Here is a 14249-nt window from a genome sequence, read left to right as displayed (position 1 = left end):
TCTGGGCTTGTCAAGTCAATAAGCTGACCTCACAGGTGTGCTGCCTTCCAGTCAAGAGGGAGGGAGCTTGAAGTGCCGGGCAGCGACCACAATGTTTGCTCTTAGTGAGGTGGTGTGATGGAAATTAAACATATGAACTCAGAGAACCTGAGCTGCTGGAAGCTAAAGATGGCCAGGTTTATTCTTTAGTGTCATCTTAAAAATGGAAATGTGTAAACATTGCTTCAATATATGAAATGTTCTATTATAAATCTGGAGCTGAAGTATCTGTTATTTTCAGTGCTGACTATGTTTTCTGCTGGTTAGCGTAGGGGGTAGAAACTGACCTCAGGGGCAATATAATCCGGGGTCCCGCAGAACGTTCCCGTGGCAACACCTTCAAATATGCCCTCCTTGCACATGCCAAAATCTGCCAACTTGCAGTGACCGTCTTTGTCAAGAAGAACATTGTCCAACTTTAGATCCCTGAAAAGAAAGGCAAAAGGAACAAATAGATGAGGTATTTGCTCTGGGACTGTTATTCAGCACCTATAAATCAGAAGCCTGAAATAAGCCACCAAAAATCCAATTCAGTGCTCAGACTCCAGTCGCACCCTGCTGGTCTTGTTTCTAATTATATGTGAGGAAGGTAGAAATTTGTGGTGAGACAAAAGGAAATAGTCCTCTGAAGACAGTGACACTTTTATAGCAGAGAGACACTGACGGACAACTCCCTGACCCTTAACTGGCAACCAGTAAAAAAACAAAACGTTGGAGCTGGGGTTAAACACACATGGGCTGGCCAAGTAGCTAGACTCAACTGGTAGTTGGTGCCCTCGTAGCTTACCATCTGCACGGAGTCAAACTGGATGGTGCACAGAGAACCACACAGAGCCATTTGTGCACCCCCTGATGACGAAATGCACTTCACACGGATGAAAGCAAACCCTTGCATATTTGACACCAAGGGAAAAAGTGTCTGTGTTTATTCTGCTCCCAAGAAAAGCAAAACTTCTTCTCCCAGTTATTCCATTTTATTGCTCTGCCTTTGTGAAGCAGGTTTAGCTTAAAGCAAAATACGTAAGATGTGACCACTTGATAGAAAGATGCATTTTGTTTTTTCTGCCACTCACTGGTAATATGCACCGTCTTCACAGTATGCCTTCCACATCAGTGGAATAGAAAATTGAGATGTATTATCTGGAGGAATATTTTCCTCTCTGCTGACTGTGCATGGGGATGTCTCCAAACCAAACACTGGAAAAATCTCCTGTCCTGTGTTCATGTCAGCTGACAGAGTGATTACAGCTGTCGAGTGTGGGCTCTGAAGTTAAGCTCTAATCTGTGATCAGGTGACTCAACGTCAGACAGTGTTACATAGATGGCCTGAGGCTTGCTGGAGAGTGATGCTGTTAATGTATACATAAGAGGATGAGAAAAACCAAAATACAGAAAGCCTGACTGTAAAAGACTGAGGGTCAGGAACCAGTTTGGTTTGATTAATCTAGTCTGCCGTTCTCTATTTTAAGCCGATTGTGATGTGTGCTGATCACACACAGCCTAAAACATGGCAAAGAGAGCAGCTCTGACACTCACACATCACAAAGTACACACAGACTGTGTTAGGGATTATCACAGCTAGGAAAACAAAACTGGGAAACTGGAAGCCAGCGAAAGTATTTTTAAGTGGGTGTCTGAGCTCTTCCAGTTATAAGGCCAGTATTGCTTCTTGATAATCGTTTGTACACTGCCAAACCATTTCCTGGACTATTAGTGTTGTTATTTCAGTATGAATGGGTCCAGTGGGAAATTTAACCGCCTCTTATCTCTGAGCTACACAGAACCACACATCACTCACTGCACCTAATCATCCTGTATAAGCTCCTTTATCCAAAGACTTCACCACATGGGAGAGACAAGTCTGACTTGAGCCAGTTTCACACATGAACTCTGGCCGATGTCAGGAGAGCAAATGTTGTCACTACTGCCAGTACTCTCTTTGATTTAATTTACTGTAATGTTTACCTGCATTTTCCACCTGCTAAAGCTGAGAAAATGGAAGTGCTGCAGTGCATGGGCGAAAACGACTGAACTGTTTTTGATGGAAACAGGTCAAACAATGCGATGTCTGCAGAAAAAAAATGCTGAGGTGCAAAATGAGTCACTGAGTAGGAGATAGAGTTGCACTAATAAAAGAGATTCCAAAGAAAAGAGGAGGAAGTTCAGAAAAAGTTCTGACGCACAAACATTTTTTTTTTCATTGTGTTACCACAATGAGTCTAATCAAATTATCAAAGGCTCCTAAAATGTTATGCATCAACCTAAGGATGCGATATATATCACAGCTTACCTATGCCTGAAAAAATGGAGTCTTTTTTATCTATTTTGTTCAGTCTTGAAATGGCTTGTTCTTTGCATATGTGGGTCAGGACAAAACAAAAAGACACACAACACCTCCCTGGCGGAGTTCAAAACAGGCTTCACAAAGCGTGTGTTTATTGCACGGCTTTTGTATGGGATTGCATGACACTGAGCATCTGTTCTCCATACAGCCTTTTTAACCCTTGTGGACTTAATTGGCTCTCCTCATGAAATGTGCTCTCACTCTTAGAAGCAGCCAGTGTGGATTCAGACTGCAAAACTGAGCATTCATGTCTAAAACCTCAAACTGAAACCTCTAGAACTGTACATGTCTTTTAAAGGACAAATACAGGAAACACAAGGACACACTGTGGCGTTGACTGAGAAGCTTCAAAGCTTTAAAGGCTTTACCTGAAGCCAAACCCCCCACACACAATGTAAAAGACACGCATATTACATAACACAAGGACCAAGGCTACAATTTTATTCTTCCCACACTTGCCTGATGTGCGAGTTACTATTCTGGATGCTTTTTACTTTTTTAGTTATAGCACGCAAGGTGCATGCAACCTCTTCAGCTAGCTGTCATGCTATGCGGTGCATGCTGAAAGGAGACTCAGATATACTACTAAGTATAAGGATTTACTGATGTTCCCTTTACTTTTTCATTGTGTACTGGCAGGACGCCAAAAGATTTCCCACTCAACTCTCCTTGAGCAGAAAGTCCGAAAAAAAGGTCTCTGAATATATGTAGCTATTAGAAGCTGGGGAAGGGGGATCGTTATTGGCTCATCTATTCATAATTCTTGGTAAAAGCTGGCGTTCTGTCACAGAGCCAGACATGTGTGGACACATTGTGTTTCTACAGAGATGAGAATTCTCAGGAATCTAAAATGTAACAACATTATCACAGCTCAGGATGAGATACATGCATAAACACAAATATGTGTGTTTTCTGCATTTGCACACACGAGAGATTAAAATCTCCCATAAATTAATGGATTTATCACGATGTGGGCAGGTGATAAAGGGGAGAATAATGAGGTTTCTTCCCCAAACAAAATGTGCGATTGAGAACAGAAAAGCGGGGGAGGCTGCTATGAAGCAACATTATTGTCAGAGTTTTCTGCGTCATTAAAACTTATCAAATTCAAGGTTAAAGGTTAAGGTTAACTTGAAATTTGGATTTTGCCTTTTATAAATAAAGACATTTTTAACATAAATTGATGGCGAAAAGGCAAAAGTGGTGCATAAAGATGAATCAGAGTGCAGGAAATGGAGTGCTTCCTGGGGGAGAACCTCCACACCCTCCGCTTAATGCATGAATTAAGCAAACTCTCATTAAACCTGCAAGTATGCTTGGTAGCACATTTTCATTGGATGGTTCTCAGCGGCAGTCTTCTTTAACCTGATGTATGGGTCTCAGGATTGCAATGTTCTGATTGAGTGTTCACAGCCATGTAGTACTTTACATGATTAATGTATCATATATGCAGTTTCCTCTTGATAATAAATTGATTACGACATCCAAGAGAAGAAACTGCATAATTAGTGTCTTTGCAGTAATATTCCACTCTTTATGATATTAAAGTTAGGATAGTTTTTTTTTTAAAATATAGTAAACTATGGTAGTAAGCTCTGAGGTATCGCTATAAAGGCTAGTTCGATTGCTTTATGTGTTTATACCTGTAAATGATGCCTTTGCTGTGCAGGAACATGAGAGCAGAGGTGATCTCGGCTGTGTAGAAACGGGCTCTGCCTTCTTCGAACTTCCTGGACTTCTGGATGTGGAACATGAGATCGCCGCCGTTCACAAACTCCATCACAAAAAAGAGACGGTCCTGCAATGAGAATTAGGAGATGACATTTACACGTGTGCACACAAAACCCCCACTGGGCACACAGAAGCTCCCATGTTATTAAGCAGTCCAAGGAGCAACGACCGCAAACATGCTGAGGCTGCTTCAAGGATGTTACATGGCTGCTTCTCATTAACTTCAGATGCCTGTATAATGTGTTCCTGTGCAACCAACTGCAGCTTAAAGTTAGCAAAAAAACCCCTAATCTAACTCATAAATCTTTCTTTCTTTCTCATTACAGGCTATGGTCGATAGATGATCTACAAAATGGGAACCTGGGGAAAAGACTGCAGTAGGACATGATTTAGAGATCTGCCTCTTGAAGTGATCTGGGTACTGAGGCACAGCTGACTCTGTTTTACTGGCCTGTGGTTTAGAGAGGTCTGTTTTTTTTTTTCCTTTTTGCACGTATAATGTCTAATAAGGACGTGCTGCACAGGCAAAGTAGGGAGCACTCTTTGTGTGGTCCTGCAGTGCAACTGAATGTATCTTTAAAGAAATCTCTCTGGGTTTTTCTGTCTTATTACGAGTCAAACTGACTTGTGAGGCCATCAAAGATCTGGTGTAACAACTTACTTTGCAATACTAAACCCCTCCATAGATAACTGCTCAAACATAAAAGCAAGAATATACGCAACTTCCTGGATCAGCTCTCTAATTTGCCAATATAGTGATTACTGGGATTTCCAAAGTTTTGCTATCCAAAGGGTTTCTCCATTCATCCTGGAACCTGACGAACACTCTGACTATCTATTACTACCAATTTCCTGGTTAGCACTTTAGATGATCTGAAGTACACATTAACACAACCCCACTTCTTAAACTCTCTGCTTCAGATTCAGTTTATGTTTAAAATATACATAACACATTAAAACTACAACAATATAGCCTTTTCATTAATACAGTACTTGCAGCATTCATGCCGGAGCATGCCGACTGTCTGATCCCTGCTTGCAGGTAGGAGTCGTGGTTAGGGTTAGGTTCTCATATCGGACTAACCAAACAACTATGTGAACACGGCAACTTGCAAGCATAGTCACATGAAATGAGATACTAATCTCTTTTTCATTACTTTGAATTTTTTTTGCTTATCTGTAGCAACAAAAAATCATTACATCGAGAATTGTTGCGATTTAAATGCTTTTTTTTACATTTTAAACAAAATCTGAAGACTACTCCAGGGCAATCTGTCTACCTAACAAAGTGGGCCTTGAAAATGAAAAATATGCATATAGTTAGCAAAATGTGTCAACTTGATTAAAGTATCAATAGCAGAATTGTGTTCTGGTATGAACACAATTCTTCTCATATTTGCCAAATCGAGCATTAAATTTGACTTAAATGTTCTTCATTTTTGTGACTAAGAATATCATCTCTAAAAAACATGTTTGCATGTTTTATTTTGCATTATTGTGAAATGGAACTATATGCCATGCAGAAAGTGCTGCTAGTTGTCCCTTGCACCGTGATTTTGTTGTATTAGTGTGTAACTGAATGACTCTATTACCAAAATATAGAACGATTTTACACTTCTGGTATAATAAAAGGTGCTTTTAAGTATTTTCTCAGGAAGCAAGTGACAGGCAGCTAAATAAAACAGGGCGTTCTGGTGGAACAATAACTGTTGCATTGTTTTGTGTGGGTTTGAAATTGTTTACGCAGCAAGCTCACTGAGCCCTTATTTGGTGCTACTAAACTTCGATCTCAATCAGTCGTGGTTCAACCAGCCAAAGCAGATTAGAAATATCCCGTCTGAGCCAGAAAAACAGCTCTGTCAGTCAAGCGTCATTCACTGGCTTGTGCCAGGAACAAGCAGACATAAGATTGGGGAACTGCTGCCACCTTCTGACCACTTGATGCACTGACATCTATGGAAACAGACCCATATTATTCTATTTATATTTAGAATCAGAAACTGACAGTAGGGTGTGCCTGAGTGCCATGACCCTTACTTGAACCAGTCCTGTGGATCATTTACTGGTAAGCAAAGCAGTAAAAATGAAAATAAGGTCATATGAGGCCACGACATTTCTAAAGCACTCATAAGGAAGATCTGTGCATGACACAGACATCATGAGCCAAAACATCCCCTTCTATTTTTCAGCAGAAATGTCATCATCATCATCATTATCATAATCTTCAGCCATTTAAGACGGGCTGAAAGCTTCTCATAAGTGAAGAGGGCTAAAATGCACAAATGAGTTTATGTGAAAGAAGTGTGCCATGCTTTCACTGACCGGTGTCTGGAAGCAGCAGTACAGCTGTGTGAGGTACGGATGACAGCGGGCCAGTGACAGCACCCTCTTCTCTGTCATGGTGCACTCGACGTCATCATCCTGCAAAATGATGTCCTTCTTCAACACCTTGACCGCGAAAACCCGATCTCTGCCATTTAATCTCGCCAGCATCACCTGAAGAGTAACACAAACACAGTAACAGGAAAAACCACGTGAGAAAGTGAACGATTTGCTTAACTGCTAATAAAATGTGCTAAACTTGACGGTGACAGGATTTAGAGTCTTTCCCGGAAACACCCACTAACCATTTAGAGCGCTGGCAAGTAAACGTAAATTTAGTAATTGCTAAAAGTGTCTTTTTTGACACCAGTTTCCATTAGTTATCAATTGGACTGATGCGCTATTTAGAAAGTCCCATTGTAATGATGCCTAAATGAACAGGACTTCCTTCCACAGGCTTTACAAAAGGTGGTGCAGTAATCTGCAGAGCAGCCATTCTGATATTATCTTGTGAGATATCTTAAATTCACATAAAAACTCCAAAAATTATGGTACTTGTGCTACATTGATCTTCAAAAACAAATCAGCCAAAAACATTTTCCCACTGGCATCACGGACTGTCCAAGCTTAAGGGACACAGTGAGGTTCTTCTTGTGTCAGGGTTAATAGAGTCCCTTTATTAATTCCTGCAGGGACATTAATTCTCTGCTTTTTATCTACTTTACCATTCTTGATATTATGAGCAGTGGGCAGCAATCGTGCAGTGCCCGGGGTAAGTCTGTGCATCGGTCAAAGGAACAGTCACGGGACATTTGCGATGGCGAGATAAACTGGAGGAAGAAGCCAGCACAAGCATGCTAAAACCGACCCAGAAGCGTTTTGGCCTTCTGTGTGGGTTTTGATGTGGAAACAATGCTAACCACAAAGCCACCATGTTGCAGTTGGCCCTTTAAACCATCTCTATTTGCAAATGTTGGACTCATAATTGAAGCTTTTAACCTCTTTAAGTGACCGTTTTGAGACCTCAGTTGTTAATGTGGGGAAGGCATTTCAACAACACACACTCTCGCACAGATAACACGTCAGAAGCATTTTTTTGAATCTCTTTAGCCACTGGTGAAAGGGTTCGCTCACTTTTCAATATATGGAAATCAAAATTCAGTGTTTTTTAATGCCAGTTGTAAATTTTTGTGGTCATGTAAATGTTTTATTAGTCAAATGTTAGAATTAAGCTCCTCTAATCCATTTTTGTCCGGTATGAGCCAATGTTCATCATTACACTAAGTGCACAGAGCACTTCCTATAATCTTATTATGTCATTCCTACCTTGCCAAAGCTGCCCTTGCCCAGCACTTGAAGGAACGTGAAGTCTGAAATTCCTAGCCGAGGCAACTGCTGCTGAGTTTCCGTACAATCCCTCCTCTCAGATGGATTCCTCGTCTGTTCTGCATTTTTCATCTGTCAATGCAAAGAGAAAAAGACATTTCTCTGATTACACTCACGTTTGTGATTAGGATTTACAACTGTTCCGTTATTCTGGAAAACTCAGATGTTTATACCACTGATTTCCGTTTGGCAAGTCCTTCTGCCTGCAGACCCATCTCAGCGAGCTTGTTGGCCAGTTCCACACTGTTGACCCCACAGTTGGGAGCAACGTTGCCTTTGCACCGGATGTGGACGTTCATTTTGCAGACTGAAGAGAGGAATCACAGAAACGGTGACTCTATATGAAAGACAACTTTTGGATGCAGATATTGAGACATGAATGCTGATGCGAGTCTTACTTTTACAGTGCAGCCCCTGTCTGACAATCCCCCACAGCAGCGAGCCACAGTGGTCACAGAAGGTGGGCGACTTGTAGTTATGCATGTTGAACTTGTGAGGGATGTTGATGCTGAAACCTTGATTTATAGGCTGCAGAAAGAGGGCACACGGTAATTACGAGCTGTAAAACTGCTTTGCAACACTATCGTCCACAATGCATATTCAGTTCAACTCAGTTTTATTTGCACAGGCCAACATCACACGTAGAGGTTCAAAGGGCTTCGCAGGTATAAAAACATATGAGAAAAAAAGTCACTTACATATTAAAACATTTAAACAAACAAGCAACCCATCAGAATACATATGTACACACACATATACAACCACAAACACAGACATAAAAATAACACATAATGAAAATTAAATCATAAATAAAATCCTGTGAAACAAACAGAGAAATATACAATAAAACAAACAATCTTGGAAGTAATAAAAGCAGAAGGCCAATATGTTGATGAATAATATATGCCTATCTTCTGTATCTACCAGATTACGTGCGACTCTACAGTGGAATTATAGCACTAGTTTAGCGCTAGATTAAAAGAGATGTATTTTTTAAGTGTTTCTTCAAATCATCTGTAGAGGTAGGCTGTTTCCAAACTTTCGCTCGTCACTAGCTCTTCTAAATGTTGGGATGGGTGTTGTTTTCTAGAAACTCAATGTGTTGGATTTCTAGAAATTAGTGAATTTTGTGGCATAAAATTGAACCCTAATTTGATCATATGCCCTATTTACTTAAAACTAGTGGAAGTGACAGGCAATTTTTAGACATGTACCAGGTGGATCTAGTGAGCCATATTTGGGTTTTTTGGGGGGGGGGTTTTAGAAAACAAAACAAAACCCCACACTCTATTTTAAACGTAGAGCAGTGATACTAAATACTATTTTAGATCTTTCCACAATTTCGTATATATTATTATACAGAGCTATAGTAAGAAATTCAACCTGTTTATAGACTTTTAAGGCTAGATATTGTAAAATATTTGATCATCTTATGACATAGCAGTTTTTTTAAAATTTATACTTGAATTGCATATATTAATGGTTATTTTTATTGGAAGCTTTAATAATGCTAAAATTAATTTAGTAATTCAATATTTGTGATTTATTTAAGTTTGATTAAATTAAGTGTAATAAAAATGAGTAGTTATAATTGCAATCCTTACTTTTTGTTATGCAGTTACAATTTCTATGTCAGTATTTTTTTTATTTTTTTTTTACTGTTTCTGTTTTCCTACAAACTTGGAAAATGTCAGGACATTGACTCAAAGATGTACTCATGTTTGTGGAGCTGTCTACTTGCCTCTTTTACATAAGTGCCATGCTCTAGGATAGCACAACCTGTAGTGGGATGTGTACACGTGCTCAGTTCAGTGAATTAAATTTTATCTTTGAAGAAAAGTTTAAATGTTTAGCCACATGATCTTATTGCAGGTACTGGGAAGCAGTTGCTTGTGTCTACACAGGGCTGTACTTTGCTATGTTTGTTAAATTTATGGAAACTGCCAATGAGCATCAATAAAAATGTTCATAAACTAATGTTCCTTTAAATGTATGAGGAACTGGAATGTTACTATGTTAACTTCACTGACCTTGATCTGCAAGATAAAAACATCCTACAAGTAAAAACGCCCTGTAATACGCTCCAATAACACTCGAGGGTTGAAATTTTGAATTTCTATGTATTTTAATGAGTGCCCTATAAAGGGAAAAGAAGTTTTATTTTAAAATCAGTTCTGTGAGATAATGGAAGTCATTGTAGCTCTGCTCAGAAACTGGAATGATGTGTTCTGTTATTTGTTTTAGTTAATAACCTTACAGTCAAGTTCTGAGTAAGCTGCAGCCTACTTGCAATCTTTTTGGGAAGTCCAACAAAAAGAGCATTGCAGCAAAAAACAAGACAAAACAAACAAAAAAAACTAAGTTTGCTTGTTCAGTTTATTAAGATCCTGCATGAACTTGCTCCACCCGACTTGTGTGAGTTCATCAGTATTAAAATCAAACATTAGCGGACGACTAAGCAGAGCCTCTACCTGACTGTGCAATACCTTTTAGACATATAATATGTAGTGAAAAGCTGTTATCATTTAAAGGTAGTGAGATTTGGAATAAGATTCCAGCTGTAATAAGAGAATATACTTCCTTAAACACATTTAAAACTCATCTCAAATGATGGCGCAAAAGGAACCAGATATGTGACCATTCATTTTATACTAATGTGTGTTATCTTTAATGCCGTATGTGCTTATATTTATTTGTTGTTCTGTGTTTTCTTATTGTACTGTGGATTTTATGTATTTGTTGTCTGGACTATATTGTTGTACGCTGTCTGATGGTGTTTTAATTTTCTTTGTTATTTATCTTTTGTCTGCCCTGTCAGGGACTACAGCTAAAAACTGTTTGTATGCAAGAAGGTTATATGCAAATATGCAAGAAGGTTCATTCTTAATATGCACTGTCCCTTTTAAATAAATACATTCAAAATTCAAGCCAGTCCACAGGAAATGAATGCATGAACAAGTTTTTCAGACTCATGGTGAGTCTGGTACTCTCAGACACATCTTCCTGAAATGGAAGAAGCTTAAAGCTCGCATCAGAATAATGATCCTAAGACTTAACTTGTGGTTTTATTCTGTCAGCTCCTAATTTACAAATGAGCAGATCACATTTTATTTTAGGACTAAGCAAAATTTTTATCTTTAATTTTAAAAAATTTGCAGTCATCCATTTGTTAAAGTCAGCCAACCAGTGGTGAATGAGTTCAGTACATTGTCGCCTGGCTCTACAGAAATATGCTGTCTAGCATCTGTGTAACTACAGTAACACAAATTTATGCTGTCTAATAATGTTTCCATGCATGTAAAGAAAAAAAGTAATGGACCCAGACAACTACCCTGTGGAGCTCCAAAGAAGAAAAAGTACAAGTACCTTCCATGAAAAGAATTTCATCTGTTTTGACAATATGCCTCATACTTACAATAATGTTTAATTTCTTAAAAAAAAAACCCAAACAAACAAAAAAAAAAACTCAGTCAATTACTCTGTCACTTACTGATCAAATAAGACTTTTAAAGGAACATAGCATAAAAGAGACAATAAGTCTAAAGGAATTATATAATGATGATTATACTATAATTACTAAATTTGTAAATGGTGTATTAAAAATAAACATGCTTAGCGTATAAATTTTTATTATCCTGTCAGATTTAGGGAAGCGAAACTTGTAATATTCAGCAAAATACAACAAAACTAAGCTACATAGTTGCATTCAAACTGCTAAAACTGTTATGGATGTATTTATAGAAGCATAAAAATTTATAGTGTTCATATGTGGAAAATAATAGTGCAGTACAGTGTTCTGCCTCAGTGACCAGCCTAGACAGAATATAGAAACAGGAAACAGCCTACTGATCACAGCAGGTGTTAATCAGATGCGTGTGTGAATGTGTGTGTAGGAGGGGGAGGGTGCTTTTTTCTTTTTTTTGACATTCTGTATTTAAATGAACAAAAAAAAAATCTGTAAAGAGAACAAGTATTTAGAAGTAAACATGCTGCTGAGAGTGTATTAGTGTGTCGTGAAATTGCCGTTACCGGTTCTTTTGCTGTTTTCTTCATGCGTGGACACACAGTGACGACCTGCTGGTGGCATCGTTTGTGCACCACACAGGTACACACTGAAAAAAAGACAAGACAACCACTCAATGACAGATTCATAACTCCCACTGGTGTGTTTAGGCAACTGTGGTAAAAGGCAGAAAGAGAAAAATAAGTTCCACTTACCTTGACACTGGTAACCCTGCTTTCCAAAAACACCCCTATTATCATAAAAAGAGAACACAGTTAGATCCAGTTTACATTCTACACAGATATGCGCTGCCAGCGCTGTATCACCCATGCGTGACTTTCTCACCAGATGAACTCTTTGCAATGAAAACAGAAGGTGGGCTGACGGAGGAAAGTGGACATAAACTTGTGCCCGTTAACCTGGTGTATCCTTCGCCTCACGGCTCCCTGCCGCTTCCTTGTAAACTGCTTGAAATTCTTCACTACGGCCTCATCTGGAAACAAGCAAGAACATAAGTTTGTAACATAAAAAGCACAGAAGAAGTGCGTGAACTCGACACACTAACTCTGGGTATAAACTCTTTATTTATACTTGAATCTGAAAAGTGAATCATTAAAATCTGCGGTTTTGCTCAACTCTGAGGATATTTCAGCTCAACATCACTGATTTTCATCAATTGAACAGTTTGTGATTTGTGTGGTTCTTTTAGATTTGAAGTTTGATGACATACTATTTAACTGTATCTGACAGTTACATGTGATGGTGCTGCATTACAGTCTGTGTGGTTTTGTGATTTTAGCGAGGGGGTGTCTGGGTTACTTCTTTGGTTCATTTTGACAGATTTTAGCGGGATATTTCTGGCCACAGCAGGGAGCCACTCTCACATAAAAATGTCCTCTACACACCCACTACAGTGTATGGACAAGCAAGAAAAAGGTGGAACTATTAGCAGCTAAAAGCAGACACTGTTATCTCTCACAGTTCAAGGACTACTCCCAGGGACTGTAAAAAAAACAACGTTTTTATTTTTAGGATGAATTATTCTCAATCCTCTTATCTTTCAATCAACTGATGAACTGTCTCACAAATGATGTAAAAAATTGCCGTCATCGTTTCCATGAACGGCAAGATGGCATCTATGATATATTAGTTTTGCCCAACCAGCAGACCAAAAGCAAAACCCAAACAACCAACAAGCAAAAAAAAACCCAAAAACTGAATTATCAACTCGATAAGCTGGAACAAGTAAATGTTTGGCATTTCTGAATGATATTTAGAATACAAAAGAACAGTCTGGTATTAGCTATTTGTAACCATTTAAGCCAACGTAACAGAGAGACACTGACTAGACAAAAAAAAAGTCTAACAAAGAACTTTCCATAACTAAAAATAAAAACTCCTGACACTATTAAAACATGACTTCTTTCCCATATCATATAACCCTAGCATGAGTCACAATAATTTATTTTATTTTTATTAAATAAATAAATAAATTCATCTCTCAAAGATCAAACAAGACTTTGAAAGGAAGGCAGAATAAAAGAGACAAAGAGTCTACAGTTGTCAACAAACATTGCTGTGAACATCTACACTGTGTAACTGTGTGTTTAGACCTAAGTAATGAAAGTCAGTAAAGAAATCTGCAAAATGAAAAACCACACAAGCATTACACATGCATTACGGAAATCTTTTTGCTGAGCCCACACCCCACCCCTGCAAACAACACATAGGGCGTTCATTTCAGAGTAAGAGCCTCTACATATACTGCAAAGCCCAATATACACACTACACATATTTTGTCCCCACATATATTTGGCTTTTACAAAGTGGATATTACATTAAAATATACACCTTTCATCTCTTGAATGCACAAAAAACCTACATAGAAAAAACAGACCCAGAACTGAAACGAGATACAAATAACAGAATGTCTTAACTGAAAATAAATTTTGTAAAAAGAAAAAAATATATATCTACAGCTTGGTTTTCTTTTAATCAACCCTTTACCTTTAATGTAAATCATTTGATTTCAGGTGGTAGTGCGCTCCACGGGCGACAGGTATTTCTTGAAAATACACAACATCTTAATTTAGATTTATGTATTTGATGTGGTGTTTGTTCCTATTCATTGTGCTCTTGGCCACTCTGTTACGGTCCTGTCATTGAATATGTATACATCAAGAAAGAGACTCTGTGGCCAGAATCTTTTTTATAATTGTAGACTTATTTAAGAAACTCAAACAAGTAAAAGTCTCAAAGCTAAGTAGATTGTATCTCTTTTTAAACATGTGACAATGTGTGACAGATGGTTCTTGATTGGTTGTATTGTTCTTTACACGTTTATCAAACTCGAGGTGTGAATCTAAACTTATTCCTAAGAATGTAAAACGATTGGCTTCCCCATTTCTTCATTACTTCTCTTAA

General features: G+C 38.4%; 1 protein-coding gene across 1 annotated transcript in view; it reads right to left on the bottom strand.

The window, feature by feature from the left end:
- The window catches only part of prkcha (protein kinase C, eta, a), a 28363-nt gene that overhangs the window by 4697 nt on the left and 9417 nt on the right, over positions 1-14249 (bottom strand). The window contains exons 3-11 of the mRNA XM_013276303.3: positions 12171-12318; positions 12041-12075; positions 11852-11934; positions 8221-8350; positions 7996-8129; positions 7763-7894; positions 6437-6610; positions 4027-4181; positions 327-465 (exon numbers count right to left, since the gene is read on the bottom strand). Coding sequence (XP_013131757.1) covers positions 327-465; positions 4027-4181; positions 6437-6610; positions 7763-7894; positions 7996-8129; positions 8221-8350; positions 11852-11934; positions 12041-12075; positions 12171-12318 — 1130 coding nt within the window. The remainder of the gene's footprint in view (positions 1-326; positions 466-4026; positions 4182-6436; positions 6611-7762; positions 7895-7995; positions 8130-8220; positions 8351-11851; positions 11935-12040; positions 12076-12170; positions 12319-14249) is intronic.

This window comes from Oreochromis niloticus, linkage group LG19, assembly GCF_001858045.2.
Source record: "Oreochromis niloticus isolate F11D_XX linkage group LG19, O_niloticus_UMD_NMBU, whole genome shotgun sequence".
NCBI lineage: Eukaryota > Metazoa > Chordata > Actinopteri > Cichliformes > Cichlidae > Oreochromis > Oreochromis niloticus.
The sequence above is the reverse complement of the archived record's forward strand: the minus strand, read 5'-3'. Positions and strand labels throughout refer to the sequence as shown.